Source organism: Centropristis striata, chromosome 8 (assembly GCF_030273125.1).
Source record: "Centropristis striata isolate RG_2023a ecotype Rhode Island chromosome 8, C.striata_1.0, whole genome shotgun sequence".
Lineage (NCBI taxonomy): Eukaryota > Metazoa > Chordata > Actinopteri > Perciformes > Serranidae > Centropristis > Centropristis striata.
In genome coordinates, this window is record NC_081524.1 from 6,589,126 (window position 1) to 6,610,226 (window position 21,101).

At 35.7% G+C, this 21,101-nt stretch overlaps 1 protein-coding gene across 1 annotated transcript; it reads right to left on the reverse strand.

The window, feature by feature from the left end:
- Positions 1-7,499: 7,499 nt before the first annotated feature.
- Positions 7,500-20,795, reverse strand: ifnlr1 (interferon lambda receptor 1). The gene is made up of 7 exons (XM_059339094.1): positions 20,747-20,795; positions 17,209-17,335; positions 14,817-14,992; positions 14,057-14,241; positions 12,805-12,946; positions 9,917-10,041; positions 7,500-8,664 (listed from the first exon to the last, which is right to left on the reverse strand). Exons 1-7 carry the CDS (start codon positions 20,793-20,795, stop codon positions 7,663-7,665), a joined length of 1,806 nt encoding a protein of 601 aa, XP_059195077.1. The 3' UTR covers positions 7,500-7,662.
- Between the last annotated feature and the right edge of the window lie 306 nt (positions 20,796-21,101).

Sequence of the window (21,101 nt, forward strand, 5' to 3'; positions counted from 1 at the left end):
GTGACGTCACCGTGACTACGTCCATTATTCATATACAGTCTATGGGCCGACACCGTGAATCTCTCTCGGCATTGAAACACTCCGTTCTGCTGCAGTGTGTTGTCAGGATGATTGGCTATGAGTTAAAATCCTCCTTTGTTTCACCGTTTCACTTGTCTTTGCTGTTTTATGTCCCGTTTGATTCTCTCGGAGGTAGTTGTTCCAAATTTTTCTTGACGAGATGTAACCCACTTTCTTTGTCTATCCACCTCCCACTTACTCCCCCTCACAGGGGCCATGTCACATATTCATTCCACTGTCATGTTTTTTTATGTTCGCTGCAGTGTTGAACTTTGCTGGTGCGCTGCCAGTTCCAGCTCTGCAGCGCTCATGTTAAATCATCCTTTACGGTGCCTACTTTTCCCCTCCTCTTCTCCATCAGCCTTATTCTCACTACGAGCACTGAGCCCACTCATATGTCAGGGGCAGCATCGCTGACTTGATCTCAGAAGCAGAACTGAGGCATTGTGTTCATTGACATGCTCTGGCTTTGATGAAGAGGGTCACAGGGAGCCTCAGGGCTCTGGAATATAACGTGTGCTGTACTGGTTTATACTTTTTGTTCTGTTTGCACAGAACACGATAGACGAAATGCCCCCAACATCATTCACTGCTTCTGCAGCTATTTTCCTACAATTCTCTGCTCTGTCTCTGGTTCAGTAAATCATATAGAACTGAACTGTACCACTCATGCCCCCACCTTGATATGAAAGTTTAATGTGAGTTTTATATGAATGGCACTTTACCGTGTTGTATGTGGAAGGTCCCTTTAATTACTTTTTTTGGTAATTTTGTGTCTTTTTTTTTGTCATTTTTTGTCTTTTTTTGTCATTTTTTTGTATTTTTTTGGTCATTTTGTGTCTTTTTAAAATACTTTTGTGTCCTTTTAAAATCATTTTTTGTCTTTTTATGGTCATTTTTTTGTCATTTTTTGTAATTTTGTGTCTTTTTTTGGTCATTTTGTGTCTTTGTTTGAGAAATTTAGTTTTTCTTTCTGTCATTTTGTGGTTTTTTTTGTAATTTTGTGTCTTTTTTTTGGGTCATTTTGATACTGCCTCCAGTGGCCCCCAGGTAATTTGAGTTTGAGACTACTGGTTTCGAGTTTTTAGTCTCAGACTGAGATTTTCGACAGACTGTCAATCTTGCAGGGTCACTATTTACAAGACTACAACTAGATTCTTTCAGCATTTTTTTCCTACCATGCCTTTTTTCTTTTTTTCCCTATCATGCTCTTAAAAAAAACGAAACGAAATGGAGGAGAAGCAGCTTTTGGCTCCAGCTGCTCTAGTGTGACTCAGTGGTTTGTGTTGGAAAAAACAAAACAACAACAACAAAAAGAGGAGAAGACGCCACAAAATGTCCCTCACAAAGCTGAAAAAGCTGTTTTTCTGACATGAAAAGTTGACTATTTTACAGTAAAAATAGACATAAGGAAGAATAAAGGAAAGGAACATTTAGAAATGAATTCATGATGTACATTTATGTCCTATTTAATTATAATTTGTTTAATTGAATAATTATATTTATCAGCTCTATCAACTTTAATTTAGTTAATCATACATTAATCATCCATTATTTATGAATTATTTATGTATACATTTATTTATACATTTTAACTGGGTCTCCTTACTGTTCTCTTTACTAAGAAACATCCAAATATATGACATCACTATATTTTTATTGAGGACTGAGCTTACTAACATTATTGTGATGTTACTTTTTCCTGTGGAAGAGGTTTTACTGGTTTTACTGGCCAGTCTGGAACCGGGGACCTTTCCCCCGCTCATCTATTGGTTGTCGATTGTGCTAAGTCACTGAGACTTGTAATAATATCAAACAAGTTTGATATGATCCAAACCCAAGATTAAGAAAAGACTGATATGAAACAGAGCAGATTGGTTTAATACTTTTTTCCATGACTGTATTTTTGGTCACTTTGTTTCTTTTTTGATCATTTTTACATCTATTTTTGGTCATTTTGTCTCTTTTTTTATCACCTTTACATCTATTTTTGGTCATTTCGTGTCTTTTTTTATCACCTTTACATCTATTTTTGGTCATTTAGTGTCTTTTTTGATCATTTTTACATATACTTTTGGTCAATTTGTGTCTTTTTTGATCATTTTGTGTCCTTTTTTGGTCATTTTTACATCTATAGTCATAGATACTTTTGATTCTTGATAATAACCAAAATCATTATGAATGAAACCATGTTGTGTTACGTCACTGCGACAAACCCAAGACTAGGAAAAGACTGATATGAAACAGAGCAGATTACTACCTTAAACTTAACGATGGAGATGACGGGAGCGCCGTGACTCCAGTAAAACTCAGATTTACTAAAGACTTTCAGTTTTGAGTCTGGGACTGTGGAAATCTTTTGGTGTAAGCCCAGCATAAGGTGGCAGTTTTCACCTTATGGAACAGGCTTCATCTTTGATATAATTCATTTTTATCCAAGCATTAACTTTAGGTAAACTCTTCGGCCAATAATACTTTGCATTCATGCAGATTATGTGGTCATGTGCTGTGCATGTGCAGTGGACTTTGATACAAGCAGTTCCCTTTGCAGCAATAAATCCACGGCCATAACTCTTAGCGTTTGACATGTGGTTCTGTGTTACAGGATGTATTGATTCAATTTCGCCATCATTTGTCATGGCGTAGGTTTGTTAGCATTGAGCTAATATCCTGCAAAGTATCCTGCAGTGCAGTTTGCTGTTATGATTTATGAAACAATTCTTGTTTTCCACACTATATTATTATATTTTTGTGATTGATGCACTTGCGTTTTGGTTTACTTTTTCACTTAAAAAAAAAGAAATGTCCAAATATTAGGGTACCACTTCCAATTCTGAAGAGGTTCTTGGGACATACAGTCATTTATGTAAAAAATGATTAGACCACCCTTGTTTTATTCAATTTCTTGTTCATATTAATGCCTGGTGCAACTAAAGGGACATTTGTTTCGACAAATATAATGATAACAACAAAAATATCTCAAAAGAGTTTAATTTAAGAGTTGATATCTCAACATTTTCCATGGTTTTCTTGATAATGAGTTGGTTATTTTCAAGAAAACCATGGAAAATGAACTTTATGGAGTCTTGGGCTATTTTGTCCATTTATGAATCCTTTTCATGTCTTTTCGTGTCTTTGTAAGCCATTTTGTGTCTTTTTTGGTCATTTATGTCTTTTTGTGTCTTTTTTGGTCATTTTGTGTCTGTTGATGTGTCTTTTTTAGTTATTTTGTGTCTTTTTTAGTTATTTTGTGTCTATTTTGGTCATTTTGTGTCTTTCTTTTAGTCATTTTGTGTCTTTTTTTAGTCATTTTGTCTCTTTTTTAGTCCTTTAGTCCAACAAAAAATGTGATTTTGAATCTTTTTTTACTTTCAAAACATTATCATGCTCAATAAAGAATTTTAAATGTTGCAAATGTGAACAAAGGTTGCAAATATAACATATAAGAGGGTTACATCCATTTCTATCAATTTATACTAAATATAATTCCAGAGGGTTAATTGCTTGCTTGATGCTTTAAAATCAGACATGCTGTATCTGTTACTTCTTCTTGGTTACCTGTCGGTGCTTTTATGGGTCAGGCTTTTACTCTAACATATTGCAGTAGGGTATCTGGTAGCAGTTACATAATGAAGCTCACAATGGGTATTAAACCAGAGATCCACCCAGGGCTTATAATATCCCTTGGAAAGCGTCCAGTGGATGCAGATAGATGCTCTGTATTTCCCCCCTCCGCTGTGTTGGACAGTTAAACGGGAGTCACTTCCTCTTCTCGCTGCTCGGAAAAGAAAGGAACCTCAATTTATAAATTGTGGGGAAATCCCCTTCCAGCAGATGCTGCTCTGTGTTTTCAAGATCATATTTTCTTGAATTTCTGCAAACAAAAGAAAACTGTTTTAGTCTTCTTTTTAACTGTCAATCCAGTTTTGTTTTTTTGTTTTTTACATGAAAAGACGGTTGCCAGTCTGCTTTTTAATAACTGTGATTTGGCTGCCAGTTGTACTTACTGGTTCAGCTCACCAGATTGGTACAGAGTGGACAGCAAGGAAAACAAAAAGCTTTTCTTCCTCCTTTGATTGAAAAGATATAGTTCTCTGCAACAAGCTGTCAGGGTTGGACTTTGAATCCTTTGCGCAATCCACCTCACCTCTTTATTGTCTCACACAGTAAATATGTACAGTATGTGGCAAGGGCTATTTGCCTTATGAAATACAGCTCTCTTTATGTTTAATCTGCTTTACAAGTTTATTATTCTCATATTAGTTTCACTTCATTGAGACATTAGTTAGTGGCTATAAATTATATTGTTGTCAAGAAATATTGAGTGTCAAGAATTCAAAATACTTCAGCAACCAGATCTCTGAATCCACACATACAACAGTTAAAGATATCCATTGTGAAGTTTTTAGATTTTTAGATTTTTAAAATAAAATGGTCTATATTTTTGTAAGCATTTCACCCTCAATGGTACGGTGTTGCCCTCAGGCAACATACCCATTTTTGGCCTGTCAAATTTCTACAATGCATGTTTTAAAGTGATGCGATACTTTAAAAAAGACTTTTCCAAAAGGCTTTGCCATTTTGCGCCACAAAAAATCACTCAAAAGGTAATTTCCTGGCCCTTTTCCATCTGGAGAAAAATATATTCCCACTGATAGGTGAGTAAACCTTCAATTCTGATAGTTTCATACACTTAGACTGTTCAAGACATTCATTCTTTCATTCAAAAAAGACAAAAATTGACCAAAAAAGACACAAATGACCAAAAAAGACATATAATGACTGATAAAAAGACACAAAATTAACAAAAAAGACATAAAATAATGAAAAAAAGACACAAAAGGACCAAAAAAAGACACAAGCTGACAAAAAAAGACGCAAATTGACCAAAAAAGACACAAATGACCAAAAAAGACACAAAATGAACAAAAAAGACATTTTATACATATTGACTAATTAAGACATTCATTTCAATGGGTCATTGGTTCAATGGTACAATGTTGCCTATACAGGCAACATTCAGAAACAAGAAACCGGTTAAAGAAGTTTCTTTTATAATGTTTTTAAATTTAAAATGTTCTGTATTGTACCGGTACCCTGTTGAAGCGACTTAATCTTTTACACGTTTATTAAATAAATGATGTTAAAATTAATTTTAAAAACTTTCTTTTTCACTTGTGCACCGTCATGGTACAATGTTGCCTACGGACAACAAACCCCAAAAACTTAAGAATTTTTTTTTCAGATTATGTTTATTTCGTCTATTTTAGGACAAAAAAAACCCACTCCAAAGTTTTTTTTCCTAACTGGCATCACAATGTGTACCATAGAGGGTCAATATCTTATGTTTGAATGCAACTTTCCAACATTAACATTTAATAGAAATAGTAAATACAGAATAAAACAAACTTACTTCATTCATTTACATTCATTCATTCGACACTTTTCTCCACAATACGGATATACAATCATCTGTATTGTGCTCTTCACTGTGTCCACATCTGCATCTTGTCGCACAGTTTCGACACACCTGACGTTATTACTTTACAACTGTGTTTAACAGACTGGGCTCAGGCTATTAAAACCCTCGCTGTTATCAGAGCGGCTCTGTGGCACCATGACCCCACCTTCTAATATATTTTTACAGTGTATTTTCTTCCCCTGAAAGAACAGCAAACAATGAGGAGAACTACATGAGTTCATGAACTTCGTGAGTCAGAAAAATAAAAAAAAATATTCCTTTCTCATGTACCGATGCAAACACTGATAATACTGAAATATTTGTATACATTCATTTCTAATAGACATGTTTTTTTTTTGTCATTTTAAACGACTCAAAAGGTGACGTTGGGCGTCTGGCTGTGTCTTTGTCGTGCCACAAAGCAATCAAGTTTGTTTTCATATCTAATCTTTAAGGCTGACTGTCCACATTGTAATTTAAAAGTGGACAGATTGGGTTTTATGTATTTAAGAGCCTGCGATACGTTGCAATAATGTGTCGCCATAGTAATGGCACACATACGCACAAGTGTGATTACAGCTTCTTTTGAAAAAGGAAACACTTGAATTACTGTTTTGTGTCTGAGTGGTCAGACTGAGTTGAATTGTAAGAAAGTAGTTTATACTACATTTACGAACCACTTACAGTGTTGATAGGTATCATTATCTGTGCTGTTTTTTTCCATTATGCAACCAAAACAGCAATTTTAGCTGCCTTTTAGACTATAATAACAATGAAATATAGTGAGATTTACTGAAATATTATGATGAATGAACACTTATATTTTCGTCTCTTATAAACACATGACAAGTCCAGACAGATTACACCAGCTATATGAAATCATCTTAAAGTACATATTCTGTGTAAAAATATGGCTTGTTTGGATGAACGATGATTTCACAGAGTAAACAAGGACTTTACAACGTATATATACAACAACGTCTTCAAATGACAACTCACAGTTTCGGGAATATCCATAGCTAATTTTTACATTTCAGAATTGTGGATTCATAAATAAATAAAACTAGATTTACAGCAAAGTGTTATATATCACATGCATAATGATGAAATGTATTTAAAGGCCTCGATGTGGAGATCTGCCTCTGCATCATCAGCCACACAGCAGGCCGCAAAGTATGGGCTGAAATATGTGCCACCAGAAACTGAATTTTAATTATTTACATTTGAATTTAGTAGTTCAGGCAGGGCAATCGAACGTTAAAACGAATCGTTACAAAAAAAAAATAGAGGTGCTGATTGGCCGAAGAGGCGCTATGGCAACCAGGTGGCAACAAATGTTACAAAAAAAACAAAACGGAGGTGCTGATTGACAGAAGAGTCGCTATGGCAACCGGGTGGCAACAAATGTTACAAAAAAAAAAAAACGGAGGTGCTGATTGACAGAAGAGTCGCTATGGCAACCGGGTGGCAACAAATGTTACAAAAAAAACAAAACGGAGGTGCTGATTGACAGAAGAGTCGCTATGGCAACCGGGTGGCAACAAATGTTACAAAAAAAACGGAGGTGCTGATTGGCCAAAGAGGTGCTATGGCAACCGGGTGGCAACAAATGTCACAAAAAAAAGAAGGTGCTGATTGGCCGAAGAGGTGCTATGGCGACCGGGTGGCAACAAATGTTACCAAAAAGAACGGAGGTGCTGGTTGGTCCAAATAGTGCTCAGTGTATCTGTGCTCGATTGCTCTGCCTCAACTACCCGGATGTTCATCGCAGAAAATTAAAAATTGAATTTTGCGAACTGAATTTGAATTGTGAAAACTGAATATTCAGTTCCGCTAACTAATAAATTAAATTTCAAATTACAATTCAGATTCAGTTTTTCAATACAATGATTCAAATTGAACAATTCAAATTCAAATGATGTGATTCAAATTCAGTTTTTGATGCAATTATTCAAGTTAAGCAATTCAAATTCAAACATTATAATTAAAATTCAGTTTCTGGTGTCACATATTTCAGCATCCATAGCAAAGTCATCAACTTCTGTATTGTCTCTGAAGCATCAGCGTCGGTGCTCCCGTCAATTTCCTACTGCGATGAAACGTCTTTAATGTTATTTGAGGAGGCAAATGAGGAAAAAGCGCTAATTATCTTGAATCTGCAGCCCCCAACCTCCTAGAATATACGACCTCGATCTCTCCTCGCCTTCATTTGCCTCACCTTCCTCCTCCTCCTTTCTGGGGCACGTCCACGTCCACGGATAGTTTGTCCTATTGTATTCACAGCTGTCTTTGGATGGATTTCCAAGGATGGTTGCAGGTATCCAGTTGTCCTTGTAACCTGATTCAAACATGGCATCACTAGGAGGTGGGCTCTGCTGAAAGTAGGGAGTAACTGGTTGAGATGGGGAGAAGTTGGAGTTGCAGTAGGGCTGTGTTGGCGTGTGCACAGAGCTGTCATCTAGCCCCGAGTCGGACCACTCTGAGCCGTCGAAGCTTTGCAGGGAAGCCAACAACGGCCCCTCCTTCTTGGAGTCTATGAGGTCAGATAGAAGAGGTTTTCTCTCAGAGTTGAGAGGTGATATTGTGTCGTCCGTGCCGCTCTGCAGCTGAAAAGTGAACGAGGGCAACACGAGTTGTCCGTTTGTGTCGCGCTCTGTGCGCAGCAGCAGCGGCCCGGCTGGGTCGCTCTCACAAGGCTCCGGATCAGGTAACGGTTTTACTCCATGTGAGGTCAGCTTTGGACCTGATCCGCCTTTATCCCAGCTTTCTCCGCTGGAACACAAAGGTGGATTGCTGGTTTCTCTGCGGCCACTCGGAGCCTGCTGGAGGACTTCATTGTGTTCAGCGGGGACGTGCACGGTCACTAAGCTGTAGATCTCTGACGACTGGTTGCTCGTGTCCTGAGGATTCGAGGTGGCGCTGTGAGGACCTGTGGCCACAGAGGAGCCGGTGCTGTCCTCCCAGTCTGAGCAGGCGATGTCCTGAGGGGAATAACCTCCAGGACCGACCGGGGGCTTAAACGGCTTCACTTGAATTGTTGCGTAAATTGTTTTTTCATTTTGAACGCAGAATTCCGGTTTGGAAATGATGAGATTCCTATCGGGAGACTTGAGTACTCCAGTCTGGCTGCTGGGGAACTTCACCTGTTGTGAGGACAAGAAAGACAGACCCACAGTCAAATAAGTGCTTGATTTTTGTTGAAAAAACAGCTTTTTGATGATTATGACCTTTTATCTCATAATTTCAACTTTTTATCTCATAATTATGACTTTTTATCTCAGTTTTTCAACTTTTTTTATCCCGAAATTATGACCTTGTATGTCATAATTTCGACTTTTATCTCAAAATTTGGATATTACAAAAGACCAATTTTTAAAAAGTATGTTTAATATGGAAATGTTGGCCTCTGACAAGTATGTCCAGCTTATCACAACTTTTTATCTCAAAATTATTATGACTTTTTATCTTATAATTTCAACTTTTTATCTCATAATTTTGACTTTTATCTCATAATTATGACCTTTTATCTAATAATTTCAATTTTTAAACTCATAATTTTAACTTTTTATCTCATAATTTTATTTTTTTATCTCATAATTATGACTATTTATCTCAGTTTTTCAACTTTTTTTATCCCGAAATTATGACCTTGTATGTCATAATTTCGACTTTTATCTAAAAATTTGGATATTACAAAAGACCAATTTTTTAAAAGTATGTTTAATATGGAAATGTTGGCCTCTGACAAGTATGTCCAGCTTATCTAATAATTTCAATTTTTAAGATTATAATTTTAACTTTTTATCTCATAATTTTATTTTTTTATCTCATAATTTACTTTTTAATCTCATAATTTCAATTTTTTATCTCAGTTTTTCCAACTTTTTTTATCCCAAAATTATGACCTTTTATCTCACAATTTCGACTTTTATCTCAAAATTTGCATGTTACAAAAGACCAATTTACCCTAACCCCAAAGTATGTTAGGGTAACCCCAAATGTTGGCCTCTGACAAGTATGCCAATTAATATGCACTCAATACTTGGTTGGGGCTATTTGACTTGAACTACTGGAAATTGTTTTCCATCATATTCTAATGTATTGAGATGCACCTGTATGTAGTGACTGTACTGTTTTGCATGCATCTATTTCACCATCTGAATAGTTCAGCTCATACACATTTGTCACTACTAAAGTCACCGTGAGTCACTGAAACACCTTTTCATGTTGCTAGAACAACATCCACACTCTTTAATTACTTTAAGGTGACTGCGTCACATGGGCACCTTCAACATGGGCACAGTAATTAATCTGCCACAGGGCTTGATTTTCCAGTAAGGCAACATTTCCTTGTCAACATGACAAAGGACACTGCAGAGAAAAAATAAGTCTTACCAACAGCTCTGGCATGCTCTTTTCCTTTCCAACCTTCACATACTTCCACATGCACACGACTGACATTATGATAATGGCCGTCAGAAGAGCAGCAGTCCCGAGAAGCCAAGGCATCAGGGAATCATCTGAGGGAGGAGAGAGTTGGTGTCATATCTACCAATACGGGAAAACACGGTGTGAAGCAAGGTGTGAAAAATTCCCACTGTGACACACGTGTTCAGGCATGTTGATAGGGAGAAGCACTAAAACTGTTGATGTACCGGTACATACCAGTGCTTCTTGGAAGGGCTGTTAACAGGAATCTCAACAGAAATCTGCAAGTAACCTATAGAAGGGGATTTCCCCACTTCAGGAGTCGGAGATCTTGAAGTGTTGGCTTAAAGCAAACCAGAGCTGTACCCATTCTTAAAGTGTTATAGTCTAAAGTAGTTATTTTGGATTGGGTTGCAATGTTTTTCTTTTTATCCTTTGTATTATTTTGTATATTTGTTTAAGTACACTGCAAAAAAAGAAAAGTTAGGTGAACTCAAAATTTCAAGGCAACAAACTTTGATAAAATTTTAAGTTGGACAATTAAACTAAATATTTTAAGTTTTGTTTTTGAGTTTGATCAAAATTCAGATTTTTGTCAACTTAACTGTAAGTTGTACTAACTTATAATTTTACATTGTAATAACTTTTAATCCTTACTTCTGCTAACGTCTGCAATGTGCTGAATTGGCACGATTGTAACGCCGCTATGAAATGTCAGCTAATGTTGCGACCACAATGTTGAGTTAGCATTGATACGCTAATGGCTACTCTTGTAGCTGTAACAAGCAGCACCGCTAGCATCAGTTAGCCGCTACCTTTCGCTAATGAATTTCACCGCTTTCCCGCATTTCACAACAAAGAAATAATAGTTAGCAGAACTATTGTCCCTGGTTTTGAACCCCAACTTAAAGATATAAGTAACAACAACTCACAAACTTGTTTTTGAGCAGACAACTGGCTTCCTTTATTGTGCTAACTTACATTATTGCCCTAAATGTCTGAAAATTTATATTTCCAAGTTTTACCAACTTAAATCACTGTTTTAGGCCAAAAATACAAGTTGACTTTTTTGCCACTGCAAAAAAGCCAACTTGTAGTTACCTTGGATTGGTATGTAAGATTGTTTTTTTGTTTTTGTTTTTTCCTTTTCTTTCTTTTCTTTCCTTCTCTTCTCCTTATTGTTGTACAGATTTATGAGGATCTTAAACTCTAAGCTATATTTATACAGGGTTTATCTTATATTTTATTTATTTATTTTTTCTCAGGGTAAATGTATATTGTAATTGTTTGTAATTTCATTCTATTTTGTAGACGGGGTAATTGTATATTGGATTTTTATAGTATTGTGATTTTGTATGTAGTTGTAAAAGCCCAACTAGGGAAAGGAGTTGAAAGTTAGCTGAAGCTATATCTCTATATGCAGCACATCGGATGCATGTCCTGTATCTATGTTAACTGCATTGTCCCTATCAAATAAAAATAAAAAAACAGTTATATGGCTTTGTGTACGCCATGAAAGTTGGAATTGCTTGTGCACCTGTATAATGTTGACAGGAGCTGTCCACATAAATTACTTTCAGTCTTAGCAGTAGAGAATACACCATTTGGCATACCAAGGTGAGAAGAATGCCACCTTTACACACACAGACAGTGTAATCTAATCTCCTGTCTCATCAGCATGACAACAGGAGAGGGAGAGGTCACAGCCTTAGCACTTATAAAATGGACTTTATAAGGTGGTGGTTATGTAGGAACAAACCATGTTCAGGGTTTGTACGGGTGCTTGAAATCGTTGAAAATGCTTGAATTTAAATGTTGTATTTTCAAGGTTTAAAAAGTGCTTGGATTTTGGATAAAGTGCTTGTGAATGCTTGAAATTTGCAATCTGATTATAGATAATCACATGTTCAATTAAAAAAATACTAAATTGAATATTGAGATTAGCAAACTGTACTTTTAGCATGTAAGTACTCATCTAAAACATGCAACTTACAACCGTTGTAAGGTCCTGGAAAAGCTTGATAATGGACCTTGAAAGTCCTTGAAAAGTGCTTGAATTTGACCACTCAAAAAGTGTACGAACCTTGCATGTTATTAAGGGATAATAATTATTTATTCTTGTGGTACTACCACCTTATAAAGGCCATACAAAGCAAAGGATACTGAGATTGTAACTCATATACACCAACTTCCTTACTTACTATAAATAAGCAATAATTCTGAAGTTATTGAGGGAAAACTCTTAGTTAATGGCTTATTGGTTGTATAATATGGCCATGCACAATATGACAATAATAAGTACTTAATAATGAGTAATTAAGAGCTAATATGTTACTAATTTGCATGAAAATAAGCAACTAATTAATGTTGAATACATTTACCTTAATATAAAGTGTTACCATATATATATTCTCTATTTCATTGCAAAACAAGCATCTTCCTGGTTTTCCCCAGTGGGTTCACCTGTTACAGTGTGACAGTGAGGCTTTTGTCAGGTGTCTGAAAAGCGACTGATCTATAACAAACTGTCTTGATTTATTTCCAAACACTTCTTTCCAAGTGGCTGCAATCACTCGAGAAGATGAAACACAAAGTACTTGAAGTCAAATGTAAAAAAAAAAAAAAAGCAGCAACATTTTCAAGTACTGTTCCTACATTTTCTCCACAGCAGGTGGGTCCTTGATAGCTTCTCTGTGAGTGTCACACTGTTGCCTCAAAAGTTTTTGTATGTTTAATCACAGAGTCCACACCTAAAGTTTGTAACAAGTGTTGGGCGTATCTTACAGCGAAGACGCATTACTCATCATTTATTAATAACTAAGAGTGTGTGTGGTTGTGTTTAGTTTCGTCCTCACCTGGCAGCGTGACACAGAAAGTGGCCTTCTCACTCTCCTTGCGACCCCATTCAGCAAACGGCTTGTAGACCACATATCCACAGTACTCAGTGCCGTTGTTCTTCAAGTTGATGACAAACTGGCTGCTCTCTGTCATATTAACCTGGAGACACAGAGGGACATATATATAAGGGACTGGATGTATACATAGTGGGGCAGCTTAGCTAGAAATGATATAAGGATTGTGCATTTTATGATAAAAGCATCAATTTTGGTAGACTTGTAGCCAAAGACATATAGAACAAAATTAGATGTGGAGGCACAACAAATTTTTCAATATGGCGGCCATCTTGAAAATGGCCGGCATATTGAAAAATTTGTTGTGCTGCCACATCTAACTTTTTTCTATATGCCTTTGGCTACAGATAGCATAGCAGTGACCGCCTGTTTTGAGATTAAATTTCACATTAACAATGGATAATAGGTGATACAAACATGAAATTTGGTAGAATTATAGCCAGAGAAATGGTGAACATGTCGAGGGATCAAGACTTTTCAATATGGTGGCCATTTTTCAAAAAATTATGAAAATTGATCTAAAAGCAGTTGTCACTGGCAGCCAATTTTGAAAATGATCGCCATATTGATCATTTATGAGAGTCCATATCTGTATTTTTTGTGTCTATTTGGCCATAACAGTACCAAATTTGATGCTTATATTACATATTATCTATTGTTAATGTGAAATCTATTATATATTATCCATCTATAAACAGTCGTCACTGGCGGCCATCTTGAAAAATGGCTGCCATATTGAAAATTTTCCGTGCCTCCACATCTAACTTTTTTCTATATGCCTTTGGCTACAAGCATACCAAATTTGACGCTTTTATCATAAAATGCACAATCCTTCTGATTATCTGCCCACTATAATCAATGCAATGTTTCTACAGCATCACTATACATAAGTGAATCAAAATTTTCATATGAAGGATAAAGGACTGATTTCAGTGCAACCTGTGTTCATACTTGCAATATGTACATTTCTGTGTGTGAAACATAATTTTCAAGATCAGATTTTATGTTTTCCTTTGTTTCTTTTGGGTTCAAAATTTTGATCAAGTAAGTCAAAGTTCAAAATTAATTATCAGGACATATAGGTGAGCTTGCGCTGAAAAAAATGATACCAACATGGCGTGGTAAAGATTTATTAACAGATTTTTTTTAATGGAAATAATATCCCAAGATTTCAGAGGGTTAAATGGAGCCTCACCTGTTCAGCCCACTTTGGGTGGGTGATGTGTAACGTATAAACCGGTACAGATTTGTAAGGTCCCTTTTTGCTCCTGGTGATGATGTCGGCTAAAGACTCTCCGTATGGCCCCAGAGGTAGGGTGACATCAACATGCAGGGATGACGCTGTTGTGTATGTCGATAAGATTGGTGGCCCCAGAGTAGCTACAGAGGTGAAAAAAAGGTGAATGAATTAATGCTGCAATGGAACACATCAGGCTTAGAGGATATAAATCAGGGATGGACAACTTAAATGCTGCAGGGGGCCACAATTTTTCATCGACAGTACCACAGGGCCACATATAGGACCATGCACTTGAAACTGCAATTAAATATGTTTACAGTGCAGTAACTTAACATATTTCCTGCTCAAATGCATGTAGAACAGTATAAATAGGAATACAAAAGGTTTGAAGCAAATAAAAAATAACCACTTACTGTGATTTTTTTATTATCAGTGCAAGAACCTTGATTGTTTGCTTTTACTCTTCCTGTAAGTCGCTTTGGATAAAAGCGTCTGCTAAATGACTAAATGTAAATGTAAGAACAGCAGACCAACTTTAATTGCAAGAAGTAATTATGTGCATTTTTACACTGCACTTTTAAGATTTCATGCTCAAATGCATGTAGTTGTACTGAGGGCCACTTCAAGTGAGGGTGCGGGCCGTATGTGGCCCCCGGGCCTCCAGTTGCCCATCCCTGATATGAATGAATGCATGAATGAGCGTGGAGGATCTTACTACGTGCTATTGGTTTGAAGGTGGTGGTGCGGAAGCATGTGCTGACATTGTAGCACACCTGAGCCCGGTAGCGAACATCAAACACCGACGGGGTGTCTAACGTCAGGTTACAGGACAGAGACGTAATGTTCTGGCACTCCTCTTTGATCCGGAACCCATCCTCCTCCTTTAAATCACTGTGTTAAAAAAAAAGAAAAATGTCCATTACAGTGTGATCAAACTACTTTATTATCCATATCCATATTAAACATACTTTTTAAAATTGGTCTTTTGTAATATTTAATTTTTTTGAGACACTGAATTTTAGGTCTTCATTAAGCTTCATTAGCCACAACCATTATAATTAGAAGAAATTAAATAAATGAAGAAATTAAATAAATCAAGACATGAAATGTTTCATTCTCTGTGTAATGGATCTATATAATGTGTTATTTCCACCTTTTGAATTGAATTACTGACATAATAAACTTTTCTATGATATTCTAATTTATTGAGATGCACCTGTATTACGTATGATAGGAACAACACTGTAAAAAAAAGTTGTTTTTACGCTAAAAAAAACAGCAGCTGTGGTTGCCAGAACTTTACCGTAATAAATACGGTAGAACTTTTCCTAATATTACGGTGAAAGGATATTAGCACTGTTGATTTCCCATTTAAGATTGTCATTTTATTCCATATTTTACCGTAAAAATTAAAACGTTTTTCCATCAAAAACGCTGTTCTGCCATATGATTGATGAGTTCCTGTTTGTGGGAGACGAATTACAGCATTTTATTGTGACGAACACAGTTAAACCTCTCTTCCTCTGCAGCTGATATTTGATGCTCGCTCGCTCTAGATATTCCAGGTGACAGAGGATGGGAGGAAGTTCAATAGGATAAGGGTGGCGTTTGACATTTGTCTGGGAGACTGCGTCACGAGTAATCACACAAAATGACATTTCCACTTTGTTGAGCTCATTTGACGAGTGCAATGAAGAAAGGAAATAGATTCTGCTTGGGAGTCATGAAAGCGTTCTGTGATCATCTTCTTTCACTGATGAACACAGAGCAGCTCATGCTAGTGACGGGCCCTATAGCTGTTCTTTAGTGTTCCTTCTGAGCCGCTGGCAGTTGAGTTGAAACACAACAACAGTGTGGTACACTTCAATAGCTGCGTGCTGTTGTGTTTGAGCAGTGCATTCATAGAGCCACTAGCCATTTCTAGAACGGAGGAGGCTGGATAAGAGGAGCAATATGAAGTCAGAAGTATATCCACAGAAGACACAATTATTTATGTAAATCGCTTTGGATAAAAGCGTCTACTAAATAACTAAATGTAAATGAAAATGTAAGTTATCATGTTATAACGCTAAGTTATCATGTTATAACACTATAAGTTATCATGTTATAACATTATAAATCATCACTTTATAACACTATAAATTATGACATTATAACTCTATAAGTTATGTTATAACACTGTCATCACGTTATAACACTGAGTTATCATGTTATATCACTATAAGTTATCACGTCATAACACTATAAGTAGTCATGTTATAACACTATAAGTTATCACTTAACACTAAAAATGATCATGTTATAACACTGAGTTATCATGTTATAACACTGTAAATCATCACTTTATAATACTATAAATCATCACTTTATAACACTAAAAATTATGACATAACACTATAAATTATAATGTTATAACACTAACTATCACGTTATAACACTTTAAATTATCACATTATAACACTATAAGTTATCACGTTATAACACTAAGTTATCACGTAATAACACTAAGTTATCACGGTATAACACTTTAAATTATCACGTTATAACACTTTAAATTATCACATTATAACACTATAAGTTATCATGTTATAACACTGAGTTATCATGTTTATATCACTATAAGATATCATGTTATATTACTGTAAGTTATCAACTTATTACACTATATGTTTCCCTCTTTTTCTGTAAGTCGCTTTGGATAAGAGCGTCTGTTAAATGACTAAATGTAAATAACTAACTGAAATAATAGTATATTTTTCAACATGAGATGTCACTCTAATGACAAAAACTTTATAAAATACAATATGTGTTGGATTTGAGTCAGACCCAATGAGTCCAGTGTCTAGAAAACACTGTTCTCCCTCTATAGATAAGCACAGAACATCTGGTGATCAGCGTTGTACTCCTAATCTGTTACCAGCCTCCACACGGCTCACTTTACACTCCTCAACATGAACACTGACACTCTGAGCTCACCAAGTGTTTACCCTGCAAACACATTTTTCCTGCTGTGACACACCTCTCCATATGGAGCTCTAGATGCTGCTAGAGGGCGAAGGAAGCTAAGGTGTAATGATAATCACTCATATATCATACTGGGTCTTTACCTCCAGTACTGGACTCTGTAGAGGACCTTCTCCCCCGGGAAGGAAGGCTCCACAGGGTCCCAGTGGAGGATGTTGAAAAAGTTCCTGGACTCAAAATGCGCCCTCTCATTTCCTGTTGCCAGACAAGCTGTAGGAACAAAGGGCACAGGAGCAAAGTCCATGTGAATCATTTTATGGCAGCTACTGCTAGTTCAATTTCATAATATCTGTAAAAGCCATTCATCCAAACCTTAAACAAATGGAATTCTGCGTATAGCACTTTTTTTTATATTTTGTAGTTCAAATATTTTGTTCAAAAATGACCAAAAACATACTTTTTTTCGCCAAAAAACACAAAAAATGACAAAAACACACAAAAACACATAAAAACAAATGAAAACACACAAAAAAACACAAAAACCTTAAACAAATGGAATTTTGCATATAGCATATTTATATGTTTATAGCATATTTTGCATATTTTGTTCAAAAATGACCATAAACATACTTTTTTTAAAACAAAAAACACACAAAAAATGACAAAAACACACACACAAAAACACACAAAAAAACACAAAAACCTTAAACAAATGGAATTTTGCATATAGCACTTTTTAAAATATTTTGTAGTTCACATATTTTGTTCAAAAATGACCAAATGACCCAAAACATACTTGTTTCAACAAAAAACACACAAAAAATGACAAAAAACACACACAAAAACACATGAAAACACACAAAAATACACAAAAACCTTAAACAAATGGAATTTTGCGTATAGCACTTTTTAAAATATTTTGTAGTTCACATTTTTTGTTCTCAATTGTAAGAACAATACTGTAACAAGAGCTGATATCTAGACATTTTTCATGGTTTTCTTGATAATGATTTTTGATCATTATCAATAAAACCATGGAAATGTCTAGATATCAGCTCTTAAATTAAACTCTTATGGGCTATTTTTGTTGTTGTCATTATATTTGTCCAAAAAAATGTACCTTTAATTGTACCAGTCATTACAATGTGTTCACATATTTTGTTTCCCAATTGTAAGAACAATACTGTAACAAGAGCCGTAGAAAACCTTTCACACGTTACATCTCGCTTTTATCTGTCTTGCAGCCCAAAGTTTCAATCACAGCACAAACTGTCGACTCGGTTGAAGCGCCAGCATCCTCGGCCAGTGCAGCTCCACTACATGTGGTCCTGAGAGAGCCATAGTCACTCAGTTTCTACAGTGTAGCTGCTGAAGGGCCTGAGTGTTGTGGATCCGGCACCACAGGGAGATTATGTAAGATGGGCTTCGTTTCTGCTGGTGGCTAAAAGTAAAACCAGCGCTTTGTTTTGTAATACATGGAAATTATTGCCCTCGCTCTCTCTCTGGTATCCAGGAGAGGGATTTTACTTGCTTGAGGTATTTTACATAGAACACATTATAATGAGCAAATCCATATGCATGGAGTAGTAGTATGGTAAATCAGTTAATATTAACCCTTTGGAGTTTGGGGCTATTTTGTCCGTTTTGGACTCCTTTTCATTCTGCCTGTATAAACCACTTAAAAATATTTACCATGACGTGTTGGTATCATTGTTTTCAGCACAACCTCACCTATATGATGTGACTGTTATTATTATTATTTTTTTTCATTTTGACTTACTGGATCAACATTTTGAACGCGCATAAAAACAAAAAAAATTAGAAAAAACAAAAAAATCATAAAAAACACATAAAAAAAACCACAGAAACAAACACAAAAATTACAAAAAACACACAAAAAACACACAAAATTACAAAAAACACACCAAAAATACATATATTTTTATCAAAAAATTACAAAAAACCCCACATGAAAACACATGAAAAGCACATGAAAACATGCACAAAAACACACAGAGAAATTACAAAAAAAACACAAAAACGCACCGAAAAAATATTTTTTTTAACCAAAAACACACAAAAATGACAAAAAACACACACAAAAACACACATAAACATACATGAAAACACACACAAAAAACACAAAGAAATTACAAAAACCCACAAGAAACAGTAAACACAAAAGATTGCATTAAAAATGCTGAATGCACGCTGCAAACTGAATGTCTGTAACTACATTATCATGTTATTACACTTGGTCGAGGTGTTTTTTTACCTTTGCTGAAAAAGGTTTGATGCACTAAATTGTACATGGAAACTTGTGGAAAAGCCAAAACTTTAGAGAAAAGCTGACAGCAGGGCTCCATGCTGCTTCGTTTTTACGTTGTGACGTCATGAAGAAGTCCTGCTCCGGCGATTTTTAATGGACTCCAGAGGGTTTTAATATGATTTTTTAGAAATGATTTATTGATTATTATTTATACTAATGGATTTATGGTAATTACAAATTACATCAGCTCTTAACCCTTTATCAGGCGAAGAACTATATTTGGTAACTTCAGTGGATATCTAAATGAGGTCGCCATGTCTCTCTGTTTGGTCGTAGAACCACATGGATTTCTTCCAGCTAATCAGCAAAGATCAGGCTACGTCACAGACGGTGACACCATGACATCTGACCAATCAGTATGATAATAATATAATAATATTAACTTTATTGACCTTGACCTCCAATGTAAAAATGAAAAATGTAGTAATATTTTGAGAAAAAAGTTGCAAATTTACTAGACTAAAGGGGCAAATCTACAAGAAAAAAAGTTGCAGATTTAAGAGATTTAAAATGGCAAATCTGCGTGAAAAAATCCACAGACTAACGAGAAAAAAGTGGGCAAAAAGCTACTTTTTTATCGCAGATTCACCACTTTAAATCTCATAAATCTGTGCATTATTTGCCACTTTAATCTCGTAAATTTATTTCTCAAAATATTACCCCCCTCCCCCGGGTCCGTATGGTTTTTATTACACATGTATGAAATATCCTCCAATATTCTCTAGGGTTGAAATTTGGAATTTGCAAGTATTTTAATAAGTGTCCTATTAAGGGTTAAATTAAACTCTTTTGAGGTATTTTTGTTGTTATCAATATATTTGTCCAAACAAATGCACCTTTAGTTGTACCAGGCATTAAAATGAACAAGAAATTGAAGAAGAAAAACAATCTAATCATTTTTTCCATGACTTTATATCAGCTATCATTGAAGAATCTCCCATTGGTCGACCACTAACACGGAGATAGCGGTTTACCAAATCAGCGCATGTTACAGTTTTTCATGTTATAGTCCATGTAGTTTGATGAAGACATAAGGTTGAAAATGACACGTAAATCAGTCTGCATTTTTATAAGCTGTTCAATGACATAGTCAATATTACATAAGACTCTAAAATGAAACAGCAGTTTCCATCGATCACTATTTAAGAAGTCCTCATTGTGTTGTGGGACTTTCCTTCATTAAATATAAGAGTCTGTCAAATACATTTCAAGGCTTAATTGCATTGGTGATATTATTTATTTCTCCTGTTAGGACTACTTTGTGGAAGAAATGACCCATTTAAATGTCTGACTGCCTGTAATCAACATCAGTAAATCAAAACATAAATCCACATTAGGTCCTCTGTACTCACCATAGCAGAACAGAAGGAGGATGATGACCTTCATGGACCACATCTTCATCACGTATCTGGCTCACACACACACACACAAAAAAATACCAAAGTCCTACTCTGAAGGTGCCGCTGCCAAGTTGTGAGTTCTGAACAAAAGCAACATATTAAACACACCGAAAAGAAAAAAAAAATGAACAAAAACTACCTTATCTCCAAAATCCTTCAAAATAAAAGCAGAGGTAGAATCAAAAGGGCTGTAAAATATTAAAGCGGTGTAGAGTTTTAGTGCTTTTTTCTGCTCTCCGCTTCCCAACCATCTCTCATGCGGTCTGGGAAAGGAGTGGCTTGACTCAGGTGTGCAGGTGTACTTTGG

Coding starts and splice junctions, on each gene's coding strand:
- ifnlr1 (XM_059339094.1), bottom strand. CDS start 20,795: ATGAAGATGTGGTCCATGAAGGTCATCATCCTCCTTCTGTTCTGCTAT. Junction 14,242..14,816: donor CTTCAAACCAATAGCACGTA/GTAAGATCCTCC, acceptor TCACCTCTGTAG/CTACTCTGGGGCCACCAATC. Junction 12,947..14,056: donor ACCCAAAGTGGGCTGAACAG/GTGAGGCTCCAT, acceptor CTGTGTCTCCAG/GTTAATATGACAGAGAGCAG.